Consider the following 22,436-nt stretch of genomic DNA (forward strand, 5'->3'; position numbering starts at 1 on the left):
GAGCGAATGCGGGCGCGTACATCAGAGGCTTCCCGTGGCACTCGCGCTTCCCCATTTTGGCGCTCTCGCTCTCATCCAGCCTTTGTTGCAGCGCTGAGCCTGCACTCTCCTGCCACCGCCGACGAAGTGAGCCCAGTTACTCTTTAAGGCCCGCTTCATCTTCCCACCCCCTTTAATTCTTTTCTCCCTTTTTCGCTGATGTCAACAGAGTGGCTTCACAGAGCGTCAGTTGTCGCTCTCACACCTCGTTTGCCAAACCACGAAAAAAAAAAAATGGAAGAAATGAAAGTGCAAAACAGGACGGGGAGGAGGCAGCTTCCTCCTCGGTGTCAGGAAAAACACCTTTTCAAAGTTCTCCCAAATGCTTTGGCTTTAATGTTGGCCAATTAGATGTGCTTCTATTCTTACAAGTCGCCGCTAATATGGAAAAGCACACTGGTGTTCTTTTCTATCTTAACTTTTTATTTTTACCCTACATTCCACTTTATCAACTTAACTCTTCTACAGGAAACTCGCATTTATGTATGGTGGGAGATACATTTGTCCACATGGTGTAGATCGCCGGTGTCAAAGTCGAGGCCCGGGGTCCAGATCCGGCCCGACGGATCATTTTATGTGGCCCGTGAAAGCAAATCGGATCGGTCAACTTCAACGACCCCTGCTAAAATCTGTACCAAAATATTTCAACAAACGTCTATCCTTGACATCTGATCTCAAATCTAAAAATTTTGCGTAAGATGTGATAACATGAAAATTGGTGTAGATGTACAAGGATGATGTCATACCTTGCAGGAGTCCAGTCTGTGCTGAGCGATGGCCGAAACCTTTTCGACGACCGTGCGGAGTCGCGACTGCGCGGCGTGCGAGATGAACGTCACGACCTCCATGGGCACGTCCATGACGCCAAACTTCTTGGCTGTGAAATGAAACCGGCGCAAAGTAATTCATCTGGAACGAAATTAAACAGCCGCTTTTCCCGGATGCCGCCACGTCTCAATCCGCTCAATGGGTTTGACACAATTAAAAGTTGGTGACCTTTCTTCACACTTTGCTAGTTTGGAGGCAATTGTTTGGAAATACCTTTTCACGCAGAGATCCAACAACATTGTTTAGATACTGCCCTTTTACACGAATCTCAGATTTTTCTTTTACGGTGGGACACAGAATATACGTATAAACACAATTCAAACGTGCAGTTAACTTCTAGAATAAAATTTGATTTCACAAAATCCCGACGCGAGGGCTTCAGAAGCTCCTTCAAAGCACCGTAAACCACACTGACCATCTCTTTGAGACGACGGATAATTTCGCTTCCTCGGAGCCAAAAACTCATCGCGAGTCATAACAAAAAGACTTGCTATCCGTTTCCAACTTCTTTTTAAATGACTCCATTAGCATAATTCTCCTCTCTGGCAGCCTTTTAAGTAAACCACAGCAATTATTTAAATCAGCCCGACAATACATATAGCACCGGCTCGCTCCAGCTTTGAAATGGTTCTTTCCTCATTACCGTGGCGACACACACACACGCGTGCACACACACTTAAATGTAGCAATGTCACCAGGTCAGGGGAAAAACACTAATGGGCTTCCCTTGCTTTCTGAAAACATCTTTTCTAGGGACGAATTAATATTTCAAGGAACCTGTACAATAAATAATAGTCAATAACATAAACTGTGCATGACAATACTCCAGCTAACATCCTGGTAGTCAACTGCTCTTTTTCTGGCTAAAGCTGAGGCCAAAAAAGGTTAAAGGCAATTCTAAGTAAAACCAAGACGCTGCGTGTATACGCCACAATCTCAGATTGAACGGAGTTGGCAGGCCCGGGGTGCCTCCCTCGAACTGCTGTCAGCTGGGAGCGTGGCTCGGCCAATCAACTGACACAACAAAGCTGCGCGGGTGCCACTAGCCCAGCAGGGGGCGGCCTCGCCTCCTGCCCCACCGTATCACGCTGTGCCGCCCCCGGAGGGAAAGTGTATATTTTTAAAAAGAAAACCCTGCGCCCCAAAGGTGACGGGATAAGAATCGTGCCGGGAGTCCACTTAGCCCGCGGACCCATGGATACTTTAACGGAGATGAAACAAGATGAGGTCGCAAGGCTCCCCGCCGCGTAAAATGACGTGTTGTTGTTTAATTTTGTCCAGTCATGATGTTGATGTTTTGAGTTATCCCATTTTTTTTCCCCCCACACTGCGGGCTTCAAGAACTAACATTCTTTTGTTGATGTTTTCTTCTTGCTCCTGTTTACAGGAAGTGTAAAAAGGGCCGTTTAACACCGCACTTGATTTTCGTGGTGTTTGCTGCGGGACAGCACACAAAGATGGACGCCATGATTTTTGTCCTTGTGTCCTCTGACCACAAAAAAAATGAATGCATCAATGGCGCACTGCGCATTGCTAAGTTCAGTGTGAAAAATTCCATTTAGGGTGGGACGGCACCTATAAGTGCGGTTTGACATATAAACGCCTCATTTACGGCTCGGATACGACCACTGAAGGTGACATGGAGAACTTTTAGTGACATGACCATGTAATGAAGACAATATTGGCTTCTATCAATTTCACCATGAGGGACTTAAAAAAAAAAAAATACCCCTGCCGAGTGTGATTCTTCTCAACTGGACCGCTTTGGTCCACAGGACAAATCTGATGGGCCGCCTTTAAAAAGACAAAGCCATCAAGTATTCATGCGTGTACGCCCGCGGTCCAGTGAATTCAGACAGACAGCCACTGAAGAATTCATTAAAAGGAGGTGAAGGAATTGTTAAGTGGATGGCATTTTTAACCCAGGGCAAAGAAGAACAGAAGGCTACGGCCTCAAACAACTGCGGGCAAAGACGGCGAGAATATCAAAAATCGTACTGAGTGACGCCACTTTAAATACAGATACAACATGTTCCCTATAAACCGCTCGAGCCATTTCATCATTCTCCGCTTTTTTCCGGCAACAAAAGTTGGAAAATGCCGTTCGACGCTGAAGTTGCGGCGCGCTTGCCTGTTTCCAGAATGCGTCGGTGGAGCAGCCCCGGGTGGAGGAAGGCTTCATCCTTGCACGAGCGAATCTGCGTGCCGACCAGCTCCGAGTTGGTGGCGAGTATGCGGGCGCTCTCCTCGTTCAAATTGACGCCCGCCATGGAGGCCACGTCGTTGATGTCGTCATCGTCCCTGGGAAAAAAAAACGTGGTGATGATCGACCACGCCCAACTGACACGTTCACTTCTCTCTGTTGCAATCTGTGAGAACATCCTGTTTGAAGTCTCACAATGCCAAACGACTTTTGATTTGCGATTAGGTGCCGTCTTGGTCTCAAGATGTCAAAATGTGAAAATCAATTGCTTGCCTCATGAAATAAATTGAGAATTTTGCCGTTCGGCCTCTTTGGTTGAAAACAAAAAGTACTAAACGCTAAATAGTTGGACACAAGTGTTAAAAGGTTTAGAGAAGGTCAAATGAAGTTCACCTTTAAGGTGAATTTTAGGTTCATCCTGCAATTTCACTTGCCAAGAAATGCAAAAAAAAAAAATTCTGAACTTTTGATGAGCAGTGTTTTTGGAAACCAGTTTGATGAAGATTTTAGGAAACAATGAGAATTTAGTTTTCAACGAAAAAAAAGAAAAAAAAAGAACCACATAACCCCGACACCACGACGACTCGGCACACCTCGACGGTCCGCCATTTTACAAAGCGATATGAAAGTTGACACAGCGACGGGAGGTTGACAAAGACCATTAGAGCGCACCTCCACCTTCTCGTGCTTCTCTTCCGAGCGCTCTAATTACGAGAGAGAGCGTGCAAAACAACGACGGCGAATGTGGATGCACGGGGAGGAGCGGACCCGCTGATTCTGATGCCGCCTCTGGCGGTGCACCTACCCATCGCCACGTCCTGGCGGATAACGTGACCTGTCCTAAAACCAAGCGCGCCCTCGGGGGCTGCAATCAAAGATAAAACACAAACGTCGGCGAAACCTTTAAGCAATAAGGGAGTCAAAGTTTTTTGCTTTCATTTCAATTTAGAAAAGCTACTAAAAATGTTTAAGACAAAAATATAATTCAAAAAGTGTTTGAGATCATTTACAGGATTTCTCATTGGTGTTTTAGCTTGGTCTTAAATTAAGTGTCAGTCCGCTCTTAGTCTTAGAGCTCTTTTTGGGGAGGGGGGGGGTTCTCCCGCGACCCCAGTGGGGACAAGCGATACAGATAATGGATGGATATTTTTGTTTTGTTTTTCTGCCTACCACAATGACACAGGCCGGCTGCTTTCAAAATAAAACGCGACTCAATTACATTCAGAACATAAAGTCCTTCCAAGTCAGGAGGGGGAGGTGGGGGGGCACATTCAAATATGCTCACGCTGCAGGCCACCATAAAGGTAAAAAGCAGTTGAGGCATTAAAGAAGGAGCAATCAACCCCCGTTCCTTGTTAAAAGGGGGTGCACCGCTGCCCTATCATCATCACCTATGGCTTGCCCTGGCTTTGAAACACAAGCTTGATATAGAAACGCCGCTTATGCATGCATGTGGCTGCCGGCTGTACGCCCCCCCACCACCACCACCACCACCTCCATCCCCACCCCCGAGCCAAGGCAATCCAATAACTCGAGAGGCTCCAGAGGACCGCTAATTACATCTCGGCTTTATTAGCGCCCAGCTGTAGTCGAGGAATATTTTGCATTTCATATCTCGTTGCCTCCTTTTAATGTCAGACCTGTCTCGGGCGTTTGATTTGGAGCCTTGGCAATTGCCAAACACTCTGAGAAATTAAAGCAACACCTCAAAGAGAGTTCATTATACCACACAGGACCAACTCAGGTACCGGTATATAGAAAAAAAGAAAAGGAAAAAAAAAATGAAGAAAAACATACATAATCTACAGAGTTAGACTGGATTAGCGGGTCACAATGGGACAATTTTATTCTATTATATCAAAATGATGGAAGAATTGAATTTATTCATATAAAGTCAAATTTAATGTTGGGATTTTATGATGACAAATTTTCATTTACAAATAGTTGTGAAATGATTTTCACACAAACACAAAAGTATTTAGGAATAAAATGTCATTTGTTTGATTAAGACAATCCTATCTGTATTATGTCGCCTTTGTCGGGTTTGCGTGTTTGCGACAAACCTGCCCCCGTGGCGCCGGTCTGTGTCGAGACACGTTGCTGGCCTCGAGCGAAACGAAAGGACAGCAAACACCAAAAAAAAGTGTACAAGACAACACGAGCAAACGCAACACTCGGAAATGCTTCAAAATTGCCCGCGGCCCAGCAAAACTAGACGAGAAAAATACATAAATAAATAAAAATAACCCCTTGAGATGCGTGATCTCTTTTCCGAGGGGGTCCCAGATATGTAATACTGGTGTTGCCTTACATCATATGTGCAGATAAACAAAGAACAGAAAATGGTGAATTAAATCATTAAAATGCTTCATCATTTTTTCCCATTTTTATTTCTAGATCAATACAGTTATAGGAATATACCAAAATAAAATGACATTATTTCTCAAGTTTCTCTAAAGTGCTTTAAGGGGGGTTAGTTTTTTTTGTTTTTTTTAAAGCCACTTGCTGTCAAATGACATCACAGGCTCAGCTAAATGACCAATCACAGCTCACCTGAGAGACAACTAAAATATGCTGGACAGCGGCCCTCGAGTACCGAAGCTGGACATTTGGTTTATTTGTTTAGAGTTGCCAAATCCAGTAACCAATTGGGGCAGGGCTTCTAAAATTGCAAAAAGTGTGGCATCAATTTGAATGGAGGCATTTTTTTTTGTTCAGGTGTGGCATTTTTAAGTCATTTTAAGGCGGATTTGTATTTGTGTAATTTTCAAGGCTAATTAAGAGGGAGGAGATATATGAAGGCAACCTACAAATGGAAGTATGCAATGTGTGTTTGTGTGTTGGCCCATGGTGATCACGACGGGGGGGGTGTATGGTTGGGGGCAACATGGTTGTCATGTAACAAGCGCCGCCTGACAGCTTAATTACCCACGCAAGCTAAAGATTTATCGGTTTATCAATCAGAGCTCCGGGGCACTGCCTTTGCCCTGGGGACACAGGAGGCGGGGGCATTAGCGCAAACCCATTGGCCCATGTGACCCAGACATGCCTCAGCCCGGTCCTGGTCATGCCGGGGCACAGTCCCGAAGCTCCTACGCAAATGCAACAACACATTCTTTGCCTCTCATGATGTTTACACGCAACAGCGACACACAAAGCCAGCATGTGGACAGTCATGAGCCTTTTATCCAGCGAGACTATGGCCCGGCTTATAAGTTTTTTTTCCTTTTTTTTATACTGCTACCAAAAATTCCACCCATCTGGATGCAATTATGTTATTCTGACATTATGTGTGACTGCGCGCATAACCAGGTGGCACAAACACTCCCACGCAGTTTTTGCTCTGAGTGTTGCCTCGAGTCTCGCTTCATAAGGCAATTTAGGGAAATGCTGCACCCATGTGGAGACTATGCGGAATAACAGAGGTAGGATAGTTGAGGAAGTGGTACCTGAAAGAACCTCCTCCGGGGTCATTGAGCTTGTTTTTTTGATTGCCGGAGATCTGGACAGCCAAGCCCACCGGACTCCTCCCTGCTTGGAAGGTGCCCACCTTCCCCATTGTGCCTATTCAGAGAAGATGAGAAAACACTCAACATTTATATATATATTTTTTTATCTAGTTCTTGAAATTACAACCACATATGCTTAAAAATAATAAAGTGTCGCTCTTTGTTTAATGACAATAAATACAGTATATTTTTTCTATTCTTCAAGCGTACTTTATATTTGTCAGGTTTAAAATTAGTCGCACTCTTCCAAGTTGGTGCAGTGTTGTATTTTATGACCACACAATACTTGAACGGGTTCTCTTCGCACTTTCAAAACCGCGTGCCACCTCCGAGACACTTTTTTTTTTCTTTTTCTCTCTTCCCTCCTCCTCCTCCCCAGCGATGCACAAGGACTGCCAGAGTGAATTCAAACTTGATCTTAACAGGCATGTTCTTCGCCGTAGGGCAGAGAAAAAGTATTTTTAGAACGAACCCCGCATTCCAATTTGCGGGCATAAAACGACCTACAGATCCTTTCACTGCGGGCCATCTTGTATGAGGTAGATCAAATTTGTATGCGCCCCCTGATTACATAGACGCACACACAAAATAGGTAAACGTGCGCTTGTTACGTACACGGCACCTGAGAGGACTCCGCTATGGGGCGATGTTAGTGGGCTTCCATGAATCAGTGTGAGTAAGCAAAGGCAGAGGAGGGAGAGAGAAGAAAAAAAAAAAAAAAAAAAAAAAAAAGGAAAGCACCTGTTCTCTCGCTTGCTCTTTCGCCCGTTACACATTCGGCAAGCCCACCGAGAGGACGCTTCACTAATGGCTAAATGGCCCGTTTAGCCTCCCTCGCCACCGTGGCGTCGGGTCAACTTTGAGTCACAACACGGCGGCTGAGCAAGAATGCAAAATCGGGGCTTCCGGGGCGTTGAAAACACGGAGGTGACAAGTTTGATAAGTGAAGCGGATGTTTCACCTTGAGCTCTCATGGACTGCGTGATCATCACGGGCATCCGGACTTGACCGCCCATGGCGCCTGTGGTCTTCAGACCCTGGGAGGAGACAAGTGTTAAGTTCAGTTTGCTTGAGATGATGAAGAAAAAAAAAACAGAGGTACAGTTACAAAGTGGGGTCGTAAAATACAGTGGAACCTCTGACGTTGCAAAAATCCTAATTGGAGCAAAATTGTCGAGAGTACTCCCAAAAAAAATACTTTGCTCTTTTTTTATTCTGGGTATAACTTTATTTCTATTTATTCAAAGTCAGCTTTTACAACCTAACTGGAAATTGTATGTAAATTAAAACATGCCATAGTTGCACTCACGTAAGAAAACAACAATCAAATGAAAATCAGTACGATTTTAAGTGTGGCCTCTTTTCATTTCATTTCATTTAGTTCATTGTGCGGCATTCGTAACTCGCTAATTAAGTGTCAGACTCACAAAATGAGACTGAATGACTAAGTAATGATGTAATTAGCTAAATGTTGTCATTTAACTCATTACTTAGTTATCACAAATATTACAATTTGAGGGGGTAATTTTTGGCTTTTTATATACATTTCATTGTTTTTATTTATTTGTTTGTTTGGCTGGTGGGATGGTTGACTTGGTTAAGTTAGTTGTTGGCTAGTTGGTCGTTTGTTACATCTTGGAAAGTCTGGATTTAGGGCGGGTGTGCAGATTGAAGATTTGTGCACTGGTGTGCATCTCTACATAAAATAATGGCAAGATAACAAGAGATCAAGATGGTGGTAAAAAAATATATATATATATATTGAAGGAGGAGGAGGAGGAAGGCAGGCGGGCATTTTTGCAATGGCGGGTTGTTAGGAGACACTTCCTTCCCGTGTAGTGCCACGGGTCAGGCCTGGGGCTCAGCCATCCATTCCTTAGCACTTTGCTTCTCACTGCAAATTTTTTTCCGCCTTGTTTTCCATTCTCTGACATGTGCTATATTACTGTTTAAGGGGGCGGGGGGGTGAAAAAAATAAAAATAATAAATAAATAAATAAAACAAGACGACAAAGCAAAGGCCATTTTTCCCAGAGATGCACCGTGGGCAAGGAATTCATTCAGCACAGAAAGCAAAGCACCTCGGGTCAGCCGGCGACACACTTACAAGGTACAAAGTTTAGCAGTAAAGTTCTCACGCGTTTTAAATCATATATACCCGAATTCTTCTGTACTTCGTGCACCTACAGCATGTTCGATATTTGATTTCATTTACTTTCACGCTTCCAAATAATTGAGAAAAACATGACCTGTGCAATTATTGGAAGATTTACTTATTAACAAGAAAAACAGATGTTTAAAAAAAAAAAAAGGCCTTGGCAGGGATTCGAGGGAGGCAAAACACTGCCTGGTTTTCCCATTCGACTTTTTTTTTTTTGCCTTCAACTAATGAGATGGGAGAAGCAGATAGGAGTGTGTCAACCCATTTCTATCATATTTAAACATTTGATTCAAACGAAAATGAAGTTAGGTTAAATTGTGCCTGAGAAATGTATCCCCACATTACTGCGTGAAGAGAAAGAATTTTTTTTGGCCTAATTCAACCAACCACTGAAGTGCCGCAGGCGGTCATTTGCTGTTTTGTGTGATAGCTTATGTTGTGTATTGGTGTTATCGGGTGGATGTGAGTGTGTGTGTGAGCGAGAGAGTGAGAGCGAGAGAGACCAGAGGCATGTTCTGGACATGGACTGCGGCCCGCCACATTGCTTTAAAATTGACCCGGGGCTGACCTAGTTACCTTCCTTCACCTACCGCCGCTTAATGGAGGGAGGGAGAAAGATGAGCGAGTGATTGCGGAGAAGATACAGCCCAAGTGTGTGTGTGTGCGTTGCGATGGTAAAATGGGAGACCGACACAAGAGAAGCCCCTGGCTTTGCCCGGACCAGACCAGTCTGACCTCACTTGGCACCCCAACAATTGTATTGAATGAGGTGTACGTTCAATATTCATACCGTGGCAGCTGCATGGCCCATGGTCCCATGGGGTAGCGCGCCAGTCCCCGAAGTGGGCCCGACGCTGTTGGGGGGCCGTACGTGGACGGCCGGCCCGCTTGCGATGGGCGTCGTTGCTGGTTTGATGCCCTGCTGCGGCGGCTGGATCAGCGACTGCTGACTGTTGAGCAAAGACAGCCGCAAGGCTGGGAGGCTCTTCTGTAGACGGGTGGGACAAGGACAAACTAGATTTCAGTCCACAAAACAAAGCGACACAACAAATCTATCAATCTTAGTGTTGTGTTTTGATACGCTGTTATGTTACGCTCTGTTTGTTATTAGTTGTGTTATCTTTTTTGCGCACGCACACACACAAGTATTTTCCGGCCAAATTTTGGATGCCAGCAACTTAACATTGCATGACAACATGTGTTTGTAGTTGGATCGGGCGCTCGGCTGCCTTGATGTGACGCTCATCATGCTTGGCTGGAGAAACCTGCCGGCGACTGGCAGGCACGGCTGCCGGGCCGACTGTCACACACAGTCAGAAATCAGGCCAGGGGGCGGCTGTGTGCCTATGTTCCTGAGTGTGTGTGTGTCAGGCTTAGCCATTTGTAGCCTTAGCGTAAAGGGAATGCTACTTCAGGGGGTTTCAAATGAAGAAAAAGAGGAACCAGGTAGTCTTTGAAGGTAGGTGCCGACTGAGTTTGAATGTAATTGGGAAGTCTGAATAAATCCACGTCCCCATTTTGTAAGAGGGTTTGCACACTTCATTATATGAAAGACTGTTTGATATCTATATATATTTTTTATTTTAAAAAATGCTGTCCACCATCATGTGGTGAAGAGTTAGTCCGAAATGCCGGTCCCACCTTAAGAAAGGGTACCAGGTAAGGCTGTGGCGACGACTTGAGCTCCGTCTGCAGCCGGCTGGTGAACTCCTCCGGTTCAATCTTGGCATCCTGATTTTTTTTAACACCGCAACAAAACAATGAATCACATGTCAATGAGACACACAAAATGATGTCAACATGGAAGATCTTAATCACAGCACTCATATTGTCCTCTTCAAGTTATCAGGTATTGATAATAAAAAAAAATGCGGGAATTAGAAGTTTTATGGCGCCATCTACAGCTTAGAAGTGCTCAGTGCGTAAAGCCCAATGACAGAGAGCCTTGTCATAAAAAGTTTTCAGGTTTCAATAACTTCTCACCAGCAGGTCTTGCACCAGAGATTTGACGTTCTTGGAGGTTTCCGGTGACGGGGAATTGTGCGACGCCAGCTTGATGAGCGTGGCGAGGAAGTTTTTACACTTCTTCACGTTCTCCTGCATCTCCTGTCATACACGAGACAATCCCATTTGAATTTTTGAATTGTACAAATATGAAATCATGCAATGCTGTTGACTTTTTTTGTTGTTGTTGCTATTTTGTAATGTTATGCTACGTACGTTATACTATTCTGCACGTTCTAATGAGGTTACGTAACACAATGTTATAACAATGCCATGTCGACGTATGTTAGCGTTTGCGGTTACGTTGCAATGCTTGCGCGACATCCGTGCTGTGATGATTCGGCTCCATGTTTTTCTGCCGCACATCTGTTTGTCGTCCGCATGAGGCTGGGTGTGTGTCTGTGTGTGTGTCTGCTTCAACATATCCTTGGGTTGGTGTTCCTCGTGTGAATGTACAAACGCAAACGCGCGTGGGCACGTGTGAGACCCTTTGTGTGCGGCCAGCTGCGAGAGGGGGTTGGGGGGGCTTGTGACACAGCCAGCCTGCTGGCAGCTGTGACAGCACTCACACCGGAGAGATAGAAAAAGAAAAAGGCGAAAGAGAGAGCACTGCAGAAGTGGGCTTAAAGGAAACAAGAAAAAGGTGATGAAAGGAGGAATACATGACACTTAATATAAGAGAAAATGTTTCCCAACGGAAAATTAAACTCAAAACAGATCAAGAAAAATCCTATCCTGCCTTCATTTACAATATTAAATGTCATTTTTATGGGACGATTCTGCAGTGAGAGAACCTGGGACACGACAGGAGCTCCAGGGGCCACGGCGATGCCCGTCGTCTGCGGGGGTTGCGAGGCGGTCTGGGCCGGCTGCGCCTGGGGTGCGGAAACCGCGGGGGTCTGCTGCGGAGCCGTCACCGCCACGGCCGGCGCCACGGGGCCCTTCTGCAAAGAGACGAGAGAGAGGAGATAAATAGGACGTGACGCCTGGCTGCCGGCAAGGCCACGGAGAAGAGGAGGCGGACGCCGCGGCGTTCCTGTCACATCTGGCGCGGCGACTTCTTGGACATCACTTAACACGGTGGTTCTCAAAACTGGGATCCACGAGCCGCAGCTTGGAGGTCCAAAAATCATTTGCATGCATTTATTGCGCTGTATCCTTTTTTTTTTCTATTATTGCCTTCGCAAATTCAGATTTTTGTGAACCTATCCGACAATTTCAAAGTAGAAACATAAAGACAGTTCTCTCACTGGACGTAGTGCGGGACAGGAGGTAACGAAGGAAGGAGTAGAGGAAGAGGAAGAAGAAGAAGAGGAGGTGGTCTGGAGGGCAGGGCTGGAAGGAGCAGGAGAGGGAGACGCTGCCACCTTGGCTGGGGTCAGAGCACATTGTCTGGTGGTCTGAGAGGTTGCTGGAGACTGTCAGAAGCAGAAGGAGAGACAAGGGAAGAAAGAGGAGAAACATCAAGATGTCCGTCGCGGACAGTAAGCAATTGTACTCAACCCCATTTGCAAACTCACTTGCAGTACTCGAGAGACTACAGCCACTTGTTGCTAAGCAACCAATTGGCGTACTTTTCCACGTTAAGCCTATACTTAACACGACAGTTTGTGGCATCTATCAGAGGCGTACTTGGATCTACTTCATGTGCACACAAATAGGCACGGTGAAGAAGTAGCATGGTGAGGGAGGAGGGAGTTTTTTTTTTTCCCCCCATCCGCTAAAAGTTTAACAGGATTCAAAAGCGCCCGGAGAAAGTTTGCACGAGTGGGGTTGATGATGATGGTGGTGGTGGTGGTGGTGGGGGGGCCACAGGGTGCATCCCACCGCCAGCGGCGCCACCCTGTCGCCGCGTCTCGCTGCTTCTACCTCAGTGTTGAGCCTTTTAAAATAATCAAGCAGCAGGCTGATGAATGATTGAGGAGGTTATGGATGGAGGGAAGGAAGGAAGGAAGATTGCGACGCCTTCCTATTCTCCCCTCGGGCGTCGCGGGAAGACTGACAGGCCTGACAGCTCAGGGAATAAACACCATACACTTTTTATTCCCACCAACCTCGACCCTGCTCGTGCTTTTCCTGGCGAGGGGAGCACAAGGCGGCCCCGCTAATGTGTCACCACGCTTGCATTGTGCAAAGAGACCAAGGGGATGAATACAATAAGGATTTATTATTTATGCCAATTTAATTACTAGGCACCTATAATATTATTTCGATTTTTTTTCCTCCTACATTTCTGTATAAAATCAATTTAATAACTGGAAATTTCAATTTACACTGTGACAGAGTTTACAAATAGTAATATAATGTAGCATACTATATTGTTCCTCTCATTGTTATCAAAATAACCTATTTAACAATATGTTTATTCGGGCTTGGTATCATGTTGCCGAAGAAGTCACGCAACAACAAAATTTTAAGAAAAAAAAACAAAATTTTATTGACGTAGTCGCTGGAGTATGACTTTGGCATTATATAACAATTATACACTAAATTAAAAAATAATTGTTTGTCATTTGGTGGTCTAAATGCCATAAGGCGCATCATCATCATCATTATTATAAGAAACATGTGGAGTACAGTAGTTCAGTTGTGAGTGCCAAACGAGGTAAAGACGGTAAAATGCTGCCCTCTAGTGTCGGTTGCATGTGCTCACAGCGATTAAATGTATAATTGCAAATGTTTTAAATGTATTTATTTTTTGTCGTTGTCTGCATGACCTGAAAGTAGAATAATATTTAAATGAGCTTCAGACCAATCCTCCCTCTCTCACCTCATCTAATACCTCCATTTTGGATTAATTTGCCAAAGTACTTCATCCGTCGCGATCAATTTGTTTTTACATTAATGAATGGGTTACATACAAATGGCCCTAACGAGAAATTTAGAAACTTGGCCTCAAAAATCACTGATTGCAAAATTATTTTAACATTAATCCTTACACTTGATGTTTGTCTTGCTTATTGCGAAACAAGTGGGGCTGAGTGAGGTGAATTTTGCTCTACTTAATATGCTGTGAGTTCATTTAAATACGCAACAGTATGTAAGCATTTATTTCCAATATTAACTTGTCTCCACAGGTGATAAGTAAAGCTGCATCAATAATTCAGTGGTTAACCCCAGAAGGTCCACCGTGATATTAATCCTCTTTTTAATCACAGCCTATTTATTCCACACATAAAATAACAGTAATTTGCTATAATTATGTCACAATTAGAGGGCGGAAAAGTGCCGTGCCCAGAGTAATGAAAAGGCAGCCACGTTAAGAATGCTAAAGGAATGCTAAAATGTTACCTCTCGATTATGACTCATTATTTTGACTTGTTGTATTCCCTTTGAGAACATTTTAGAAAATGAAAAGTACACTTTACCTGCGGAGTGCTGACTCTGAAGGATGCCCCCGTAGTGGGAGTGGCAGGCCGCGGAGTGATGTTATTCTGGGCCTGGACCTGACCCTGAGCTTGCGCCTGAGCCTGCGCCTGTGCCTGAGCCAATGCCTGCTGAGGAACCAACACCAGCTGGCCCAGCTCGGTCCGTACCAGCACCATGCCTGAGGAAGCACGGGGACATTAATTAGAGAAAATTGTTGGGGGGTGCAAAGACAAGCTGGAGGGGCAGTGGGGGGGCAGGAGCCAGTATGCACTCACAACCATACCAGATCTCATTTTTAAACTGAGGAAATCCAAACATCTTTTTATTTAATGAGTAGCTTTTTATTTATTTATAGGCTTTTTGGCTGATTCTAAGACCGAAAAGATATTTTCCCCAATTTTCATTATTTTTATTTACTCTGTTGTGAACCGTGGACCCTCCATTATTGCGCATCCCAGGTTGAACTGGCCTTTTATTTGGGGAAAATAAAATTTTGACAAGCATCCGTCAGAAACATTACTTGTGAAGTAACAGCACGTACATGCATGTACTCATATTCAAAACACCATTGCACATAGCTAATCGCTAACAAAATATGTTTGGCGCGATGTCATACTCGTACGTAAATATGACTGCATATGGAGAAAGAAAAGGCATGGCAAGTAAAGTAGACCCCTGAAAATCTTCAACCTTTCATATTGCTTGCCTGTTTCAAGCTAAATGTTCAAGCACCTGGATGCTGTGAGCCTTACCAGTCGGGATGGTGAACCCAGGTGGCAGCTGGATGGTGGTCTGCTGCTGGGGCGGTCTGACAATGAGCTGTGGCGCAACGATCCTCTGAGGTGCGGCCAGACCGGGCCGGGTGGGTGTCTGCGTGGTTGGCGAGGCTGCGGCTGGGGCGACTGGGGCGATAGGGATGGCTGGGACGGCGGGGGCGACAGTGATGGCAGGGGTTGCGGGGGCGGCGCTGGTGGGTCGGACCGTGCTGATCGTGGTGGTCACTGATGTGGTCTGACCGCCGACGCTGCTTGTCGTCACTGAGACGGCTGCTATGGTGGTGGTGGTGGTGGCCGTAGTAGCGCTTGTGGTTAAAGGTTGAGTTACTGCGGTAGTGCTGGCGGTCGGTGTTGTTGTCACGGCAACGGAGGAAACAGTGTTTATAACAGAGCTCGTAGTGACACTTGTGGACTGACATTCGTTGGGAGTCCCTGCAGGTTCTGTGGCGCTTTTAGTGTGGTTCTCCTGCGCAGGTGGCGAGGAGGTTAAGGAGGAGGCAGATGGGGGCGAAGTGACAGGGGGCGTCTGAGCACCTTGCTGAGACAACGCCGACACACTGGTACCGTTCTGGGCTATGCTGGCCACTATGTGACTGGGGAGTCTCTGCAAAGCGATGGTGGGGGTGCCTCGATCCAGGGCAATGGCCGACTGACTCGCAGATAGGCTGGCGTTGGCGAGTGTGAAAGTCGGCGTACTGCTAGCTGAGGTGCTCGCCGGCGGGAGGTCGGTGGGGCTGCCGCAGGCATCGTCGCCCCCCGCCGCGGGGCTGCTGCCGCTGCTGTTGCCTCGGTTGGTCACCGCGGCACCGTTCAAAGTCTTAATCCGAGCCGAGAAGGTCCGTCGCGGGGTGGCAAAGCGTCGTTTTGAAGCGTCCGCGATAGGCTCATCGGAGTCCGGGGAAGCCTTCGTGGGGTGGTCGGAGGTGGTAGCGGTGCTGATGCTGCTGGTCGGCGGGGAACTTGACACGCCAGACGCGGGCAGTGTTGTGATGGATGCTCCATGTGATTGAGAGCTGCTGTTACTGGCGGATGCGGCGGCGGCAGGGGTCTCACCGGACGAAAGCGGGCTGTCCTGGGAAGGAGATGTGACAGTTTTTTCCGTAGAGTTTAGATCCTGGCGCATGTCGGGTTTATTACGGCGCCCTTGTTGTTGTTGATCTACTGTTGTGGAGCCCAGCGGAGCTGGTAGCGTTTTCCCCAAGTGATGGTTAGCGGGGGCAACTGAGCCAGCGCCTCGGCTCTCGTCGCTTTTAGCCGTCGCGTTGCTCTGGCCGGTCAGCTGAGACTCCAGAGAGCCCACTAAGTCGCTCACAGCCTTCTCATCTACCTCGGAAAATAGCATATCTTCCAGGGGATCGGAGGCGCCCGCCATCTCTGATCTCCGATTGCTGTCTTTTTCTTTTTACTGTACGCATGCGTGTTACTAGGCATTGTGGGAATGAGTCTGACGTCATTAGATTTTCTTTTTTTTTTTTTTGGTATGGAGGCGAAATGGTCGTATTTCTGATACTTTTCCACTCTTGACTTATTAATACAGCCGAAAGATGTACATAGGAGTATACATAATGTTCATACGAGTGAATGATTTCTTTTAATATTCGTAAATATACATATCGTACTAATGTTTTATTGCTGTATTTGCGAGCAGACAATATGGGGGCAGGACGAAGGGATCTCGTAGAATGTCGCGATAAATGGAAACAGCTTGAATCTTGCCTTCTTATTTCTTCTTATTTTGTCTTCGCAATACTCATCCGGTACAACCAAAGTTCTCATTAATGTGTGGAAATTAATTACGTTGCAAAGAAAAAAAAGAGAAAAGCCGTGGGTGTCACTTTGGAAGCCGCACCAGTTCTCCTCCCACAATCCTTTGCGGTGGTTGAAAATAACTAACACGGCCATGTCGTGTCGTAGAAATCAATTTGGAAACGGACGAGAGAAACTCATTTCTTCACTTACTCTCTCCGGCTAAATTGTCTCGGAATCGCCGTCCTGCCTGTTCTAATTTCGACGCCTCTATTGAGAGAGAAGCATTTCCAAGCCAAACGCGTGCGCTAGTGATTACACGGGTGTCAAAATGAGCGGAGGAGGGACGCCGTATATCGGGAGCAAAATTAGCCTCATCTCCAAGGCCGAGATTCGCTACGAAGGAATTTTGTACACCATAGACACTGAGAACTCCACCGTAGCTCTCGCCAAAGGTAAGCCCGATCATCTAACGCACGTGTTTTGTTTCTCAACGTCACCTAAACAACCGACTTAGTTGACATTGATAAGCAATGATGTCGGGGGGGTTTCTCGCAGTTAGCCAGCTAGCTCACCAGCTAATGCGTGCCCTTTGTTTATGTTGTGTTGGCGCTATCTTGCATGATCCAAGTCAGAAATGAGTTACTGAAACTTTCTAGCCACATTCAAAGTAGCGCTTGGGATCTCGTGAACAACTTAAGGAGGTTTTTGACTCCAAACGATATCGGTTGAGTAGTTTTACTGGTTAGCCGTAATGATTTTACTTACTTTATGATGTCATTTGTGCGCTATACTCTCACACAAAATTGCGCAACCTGGGTTAATTGAAAATGACCATGCTCGTTTCTCCAAACAGTTCGCTCGTTTGGGACTGAAGACAGGCCCACTGAACGGCCCATTCCACCCCGGGATGAGGTCTTTGAGTACATCATCTTCAGGGGCAGTGACATTAAGGACTTGACTGTATGCGAGCCTCCTAAGGCTACCAGCAGCCTGCCTCAAGACCCAGCCATCGTTCAGGTGAACCAACAGCATCCGTCCGTACATTTATTGAGAAAACACAGGTGGTGGCAGTAAAGCCGCGCGTATCATATGTAACGATCTCGGCACTTACGGTTGCAGTCGTCCCTCGGATCGAGCGGCGGTGCGGCGGGCCCGTCGGCGCCATTCCAGTCTGCTGGTGCGTACGCTCCCTTCAGCAGGGCCCCGGTGCAAAGCTATGGACAGTTTGGCGGTGCACCGCAGTTTGGCGCACCTGGGGGTAAGAAGATGTTTTTTCTTTGCATTACATTAACCAGGTGCTGTCAGGGAGATGTAAAAACAAATATTTCCATTAAAACTAGAAAGAAATTTAAGAAGTTAATCTTGTTTTTTAACAGGACGCATCAGTCCTGAGTTGGACCCTCTCGCAAAGAGCTCCGCCCTGAATCAGGCCACGCAGGCACCCTCCTCGGCTGCCCCTGCGTCGTCGCTCGGACACAGAAGTCAGGTGGCAGGCTCGGCACCTCGACCTATCGGGACCTCCGTTGGCAACCAGAAGCCCCCCGACCTCCTGGAGAGGAAGGGTGAGTACTGAAATCGCCGCACTTGAGTCCTTCAAGGTTGTCTCTGGTGTACAAAAGTCTCTTCTGGGGTTTTGTCTGTGTGGTTTAGCTCCCGAAGTGGCCAAAGTGGCAACTCAAGGGGATCATGAGCATACCGCTGTTGAAAACCGCGACCCCAACAGGCGTCAAGGAGGTGTGTACTTTGCATAACCAGTTTGACTGCCGTATCGACCCACGCATCTTCCACGTGTTGATTGACAGGTCAGTGCTACCTGTCGGCGAGCGCCCAGCCGGTGCGTCGCGGGCGCGGCAGGGGCAGCCGCAGCAGGGGCAAAGTGAACGTGCGCCGGGATGGGATGATGAAGTTCGAGGAGGACTTTGACTTTGAGACGGCCAACGCTCAGTTCCACAAGGACGACATCGACAAAGAACTGCAGACCAAGCTCAAGCTTAAAGGTGACGTGCGTAATCCAACTAAACACGCTCTTTTGTGCTATCCTTTTTTTTTTTATCCGCAGACGACAAGGTAGAAAAGACGCCAAATGGCGAAGAAGCCGACCCGGAACATCCAAGTACGGAGGCGCCAGTCGAGGAAGAGGAGGCGGCGATACCTCCCTGTTACTACGACAAGACCAAGTCCTTCTTTGACAACCTGTCCTGCAACGATTCCAAGTAATTAAGAAAGGATATGATCTTACCAAATTTTATCATCTGACCAAAAATGTTCACAATTTTACCATTAATTCAAATCAGAAAAGTTTCGTATACAAGTCACACTGTAACTATGATTTTCTTTGAATGTCAAAAAATGTGTTAAGTTCAATTCTGTTTTAGAACTAACAGCAAAAATGTTTTGCACAAACATTTCTGTTTTGCTTCATACACTAGTCCAATGTTTTATTTTTTTGTTTTTTAGTAAATCGCATGATGGAGGATTCTCAAGGTAAGTCGCACGTTTAGTAGCGTTTTAGTCATTAACCCCCCACTCCCCCCGATATCGCTGATGGTGTGCGTTTTGCGTGGCAGAGAGCGGAGGTCGACCTGGGCGGAGGAGCGGCGGATGAACGCCGAGACATTCGGCATCCCGCTGAGGCACCACCGCGGCCGAGGAGGGTACCGCGGCGGAAGAGGCTACATGGCGCCCCGCGGGGGGCGGGGACGACCAGCCGGCCGAGGCTCCTTTGGCCCTCCTCGGGGGGCGCCGCCCGGATTCCGAGGCGGCTACCGTGGCGGAAGAGGAGGCCGCGAGTTCTCCGACTTTGAATATGCGGTAAATCTCAAATTCATTACGGTAGAATTAGTGTATTAAAAAGCCAATTTACGATGGAAATATAAGTTTGAATTTGACGGTGTAAGAAATGGAGTTTGATTCCGTTGTTATTTTGTGTTTCAGAAGGACAACAAGGTGGCGGCGTAATCCTGCCCACTTGGATGACGACCAATCGTAGCTCTTTGAAAACGTTCTTGGGTCCCAACATTTGCCAGGAAGGAAGAAGACACGGCGGCGTGCCAGCTTCATTTTTTTCTTCTTCCATTTTGAGTTACGAGTGGTGTAAATAAGTGGAGTCAGTCGGTACGCCGACTGGCCTTAGATAGCTTTATTTTTCCTCTTTCGTTTGTTTCGTTTCAATTCCATTTTGAACATTACATCCTGTTGAGACAGCCTGAAGGAAACCAAATTTTGAGCGCATTTGCTTGGCCAAATGCGTGCTGAGCAGTCCACTATTAACTTTTTTTTTTTTTTTTTTTTCCTCCCTTCTCCTCCTTTCAAGAGCGCTTTGAATATAGTTAGCCAAAAAGTTTGCATTCTGCTCCTCGGTAAGCCACTTTCACTCAGAAAGAGTTCAATATTTTTTGTGAAGCTTTTTGTTTAGTTTTTTCTCAAACAAAAAGGGACAGCAACTGGATATGTGACGTGAATGATTAGTATTTTCGTTTTTTCGGCTCCACTTTGTATTAGGGAGTGCCTTCAATGTGGGGTGGGTGGGTGTTTGTTTGGGGATTTTTCTACAGCTCTCCCTTTAATGTTGATGCTTTCTAGCAAGTGTATTGATAAAACAGCACGAGCAGGTGATGTTGCAAACAATGTAACTTAGAAGAATGGACATTGAATAATACATGAAGAGCAAATAAACCATTATGTTTAAGTTAATGTTGCACATTTGAGCCCGACACTGCATGATGACCGACCGCTCCGTCTATTTTGAAACCAGCCCAAGACGGACATCCATTGAGAACCATCTGCAACTGTTTAGTTTCGTAAGTTTGTTACTTCCTATGAGCTTCTGGAACATTTTGAAAACCAAGGAATTGTTTTTTTGTCCTTGAAAGCATCAGTAAAAATTGAATTTTTACAATTAAAAAAATAAAGGATTCAAAAGAGTATTTAATAATGTTGCCGTTGTTTTATTTGAGGTTACATGTAAAATGCGGGGCAAGTTACGGTCATACCATAAGAATATTTTCAAGTATTAAAAATTATTTTTAGAACAGTTCATCTAACCCTAGTGAATGCACTTTGGTGGGTATGAGAGGTTTTAACATACGTTTTAAATATTTAAATGAAAATTTAAAGGAATGACAAAGATCGCTGGTTAGGCCCGGGTTACTTGAAAATATTTCACAATATTTATTGAGAATTTGTTTGAATTTGGTTGAGACTAACCAAGGGTCAATTCACTGGCTGTTACATGGATATAAAGAGGTCTATTTATGATCTCGACCGTCTATATTGTAATAAAATACGACAAAATTATTGGACAATAAAACATCCGTAATGTTATGAACAATTTTATTTTTCTGGACGATTTAATACCGTCGGTACCACCGCCGATACGACCGATGGCGCTGTGAGTTTTGCGAAATGAAAGTTTAGTACTCGCCACTAAAAGAAACGACGAAAAGTAGGAAACGAAGAAGACGACAATCTCAGACGAAGTAGAAGTTCCTCGATGAAAGCGTAAAATGTCGATCGTTTTTGTGCCCCAGAAACTTCGCGGTACTGCCAAAATCAACCAGGAAACCATACAGAGGGTAAATTGTAACATTAGGCTACAAAAACTTCAACGTGTTACATTTTTCTCAACTCAATTACCCGTTATGCTAACGTTAGCCGCGTCATAGCTAGCTGTTGTTACCAATAAAACACTTTATATTTTACCTTTTTCTTCTTCTTCTTTTCCAGCTGCTGGACGAAAACGACCAGTTTATACGATGCATTGTCGAGTACATGCACAAGGGACGAGCCGTGGAGTGTGTCAAGTAAGAATCTTTGGATTGCTGAAATCAGGCCGTTTTTAAAAGGACCGCCATTTTCCAATCCTTGCTCATGACGTCCGTTTCAAAATACCTTGTTGCCAGTTTAAAGCCAATTTTGATGGCAGGTACCAGCAATTCCTGCACCGTAACATCGTGTACCTGGCAACCCTGGCTGACGCCAGCCCGCCAGACAACGTGCCTTCCTCCCCGTCTTGGCCAACTGTACGGCAAGTTTGGAAACATCAGTTTAATTTCTTTACCTGCTTTGCTTACCTCCTCCTTTCGTTTTTCTGTTGCAGTCCGACCAAAGCTCCACCTCCATGCAGCCGAGCGCCAACACCAATGAAGAAAGTTGACACTGACCCTAGATGTATTATTATTATTTATGTCATGCCACATCCTTCTGCCTCATTAGATTTATTTTGCACATCATTTGAAGGAGCATCGCGGTCACACTGAAATGATTTAGTTGAAATGGTACAAGAATGTCACTTTACCTGAATAAAGTCATGATTATGTGAAGAAAAATGTTTCTATTTGAATGGAACTCAATTTGTAATATTACAGTGTGTTAAGATTACAGGGGCTCAAATGTTATTTTAACAGAATAAAATGAGACAAGTAATTACCTTGTCATGTTTACAGGAGAAAAAAAATCATTTTATAAATCAGTATAATTGAGGAAATTTTTAAAGGCATCATTTTCAACATTTTCATAAGTATGGAGTTAATATTTTCCAGGTATTAAAGCTGTTGATGTTCACGGAAACAAATACACAATTTCTTTTCTCATGTCACTAACATTCAAGGACAAAACAGAAACAAATGAACTTGCTAGTTTTTTTTAATGTTTTTTTTCTCTTTGCATCACTGGTAGTTTTTAGTTGCCAGCTGAAAAGAACACGTAAGCCAAGCAGCCCCGCCCCCTTTAGATGAATTCATATTATTTTGGTTTACCCTTGCCGCCATTATAGTTTAACCGTTTGACACAGCGGGGGGG

The 22,436-nt window shown here is 45.5% G+C and overlaps 3 protein-coding genes across 5 annotated transcripts in view; 2 read left to right on the forward strand and 1 right to left on the reverse strand.

The window, feature by feature from the left end:
- Positions 1-16,276, reverse strand: part of LOC119121069 (transcription initiation factor TFIID subunit 4-like) — a 46,762-nt gene extending 30,486 nt beyond the window's left edge. The window contains exons 1-11 of one of the 2 annotated variants that reach the window (XM_037248457.1): positions 14,865-16,276; positions 14,112-14,290; positions 11,994-12,161; positions 11,538-11,687; positions 10,723-10,845; positions 10,381-10,470; positions 9,530-9,727; positions 7,541-7,616; positions 6,520-6,634; positions 2,999-3,168; positions 786-916 (exon numbers count right to left, since the gene is read on the reverse strand). In XM_037248457.1, the coding sequence (XP_037104352.1) occupies positions 786-916; positions 2,999-3,168; positions 6,520-6,634; positions 7,541-7,616; positions 9,530-9,727; positions 10,381-10,470; positions 10,723-10,845; positions 11,538-11,687; positions 11,994-12,161; positions 14,112-14,290; positions 14,865-16,260 (2,796 nt within the window). In that variant the 5' untranslated portion in view covers positions 16,261-16,276. The remainder of the gene's footprint in view (positions 1-785; positions 917-2,998; positions 3,169-6,519; positions 6,635-7,540; positions 7,617-9,529; positions 9,728-10,380; positions 10,471-10,722; positions 10,846-11,537; positions 11,688-11,993; positions 12,162-14,111; positions 14,291-14,864) is intronic. The other variant, XM_037248458.1, reaches the window with a different exon arrangement.
- A 460-nt stretch (positions 16,277-16,736) lies between these two features.
- Positions 16,737-20,559, forward strand: lsm14ab (LSM14A mRNA processing body assembly factor b). Its single transcript, XM_037248459.1, has 10 exons — positions 16,737-17,089; positions 17,491-17,654; positions 17,757-17,895; positions 18,014-18,199; positions 18,288-18,371; positions 18,440-18,634; positions 18,697-18,850; positions 19,095-19,121; positions 19,205-19,448; positions 19,572-20,559. The coding sequence occupies exons 1-10, from the start codon at positions 16,966-16,968 to the stop codon at positions 19,593-19,595; spliced, it is 1,341 nt and encodes a 446-aa protein (XP_037104354.1). The 5' UTR covers positions 16,737-16,965; the 3' UTR covers positions 19,596-20,559.
- Positions 20,560-21,052: 493 nt separating this feature from the next.
- On the forward strand, positions 21,053-21,968 carry ss18l2 (ss18, like 2). Of its 2 annotated transcripts, none has more exons than XM_037247246.1 (4): positions 21,053-21,211; positions 21,363-21,439; positions 21,562-21,658; positions 21,736-21,968. In XM_037247246.1, exons 1-4 carry the CDS (start codon positions 21,143-21,145, stop codon positions 21,790-21,792), a joined length of 300 nt encoding a protein of 99 aa, XP_037103141.1. In that variant the 5' UTR covers positions 21,053-21,142; the 3' UTR covers positions 21,793-21,968. The 2 variants fall into 2 exon arrangements, with proteins under 2 accessions (XP_037103141.1, XP_037103142.1); XM_037247247.1 differs by having other exon boundaries at positions 21,562-21,654; positions 21,735-21,968.
- Positions 21,969-22,436: the final 468 nt, after the last annotated feature.

Source organism: Syngnathus acus, chromosome 3 (assembly GCF_901709675.1).
Source record: "Syngnathus acus chromosome 3, fSynAcu1.2, whole genome shotgun sequence".
In the NCBI taxonomy this organism is placed as follows: domain Eukaryota; kingdom Metazoa; phylum Chordata; class Actinopteri; order Syngnathiformes; family Syngnathidae; genus Syngnathus; species Syngnathus acus.

Bases quoted from the DNA above. Each gene is read 5' to 3' on its own strand.
- lsm14ab (XM_037248459.1), top strand. From the start codon at position 16,966: ATGAGCGGAGGAGGGACGCCGTATATCGGGAGCAAAATTAGCCTCATC. The intron at 17,655-17,756 runs GTGAACCAACAG...TTACGGTTGCAG, and splicing joins AAGACCCAGCCATCGTTCAG to TCGTCCCTCGGATCGAGCGG. The intron at 19,449-19,571 runs GTAAATCTCAAA...TTTGTGTTTCAG, and splicing joins TCTCCGACTTTGAATATGCG to AAGGACAACAAGGTGGCGGC.
- ss18l2 (XM_037247246.1), top strand. From the start codon at position 21,143: ATGTCGATCGTTTTTGTGCCCCAGAAACTTCGCGGTACTGCCAAAATC. The intron at 21,212-21,362 runs GTAAATTGTAAC...CTTCTTTTCCAG, and splicing joins ACCAGGAAACCATACAGAGG to CTGCTGGACGAAAACGACCA. The intron at 21,659-21,735 runs GTACGGCAAGTT...TTTCTGTTGCAG, and splicing joins CCTCCCCGTCTTGGCCAACT to TCCGACCAAAGCTCCACCTC.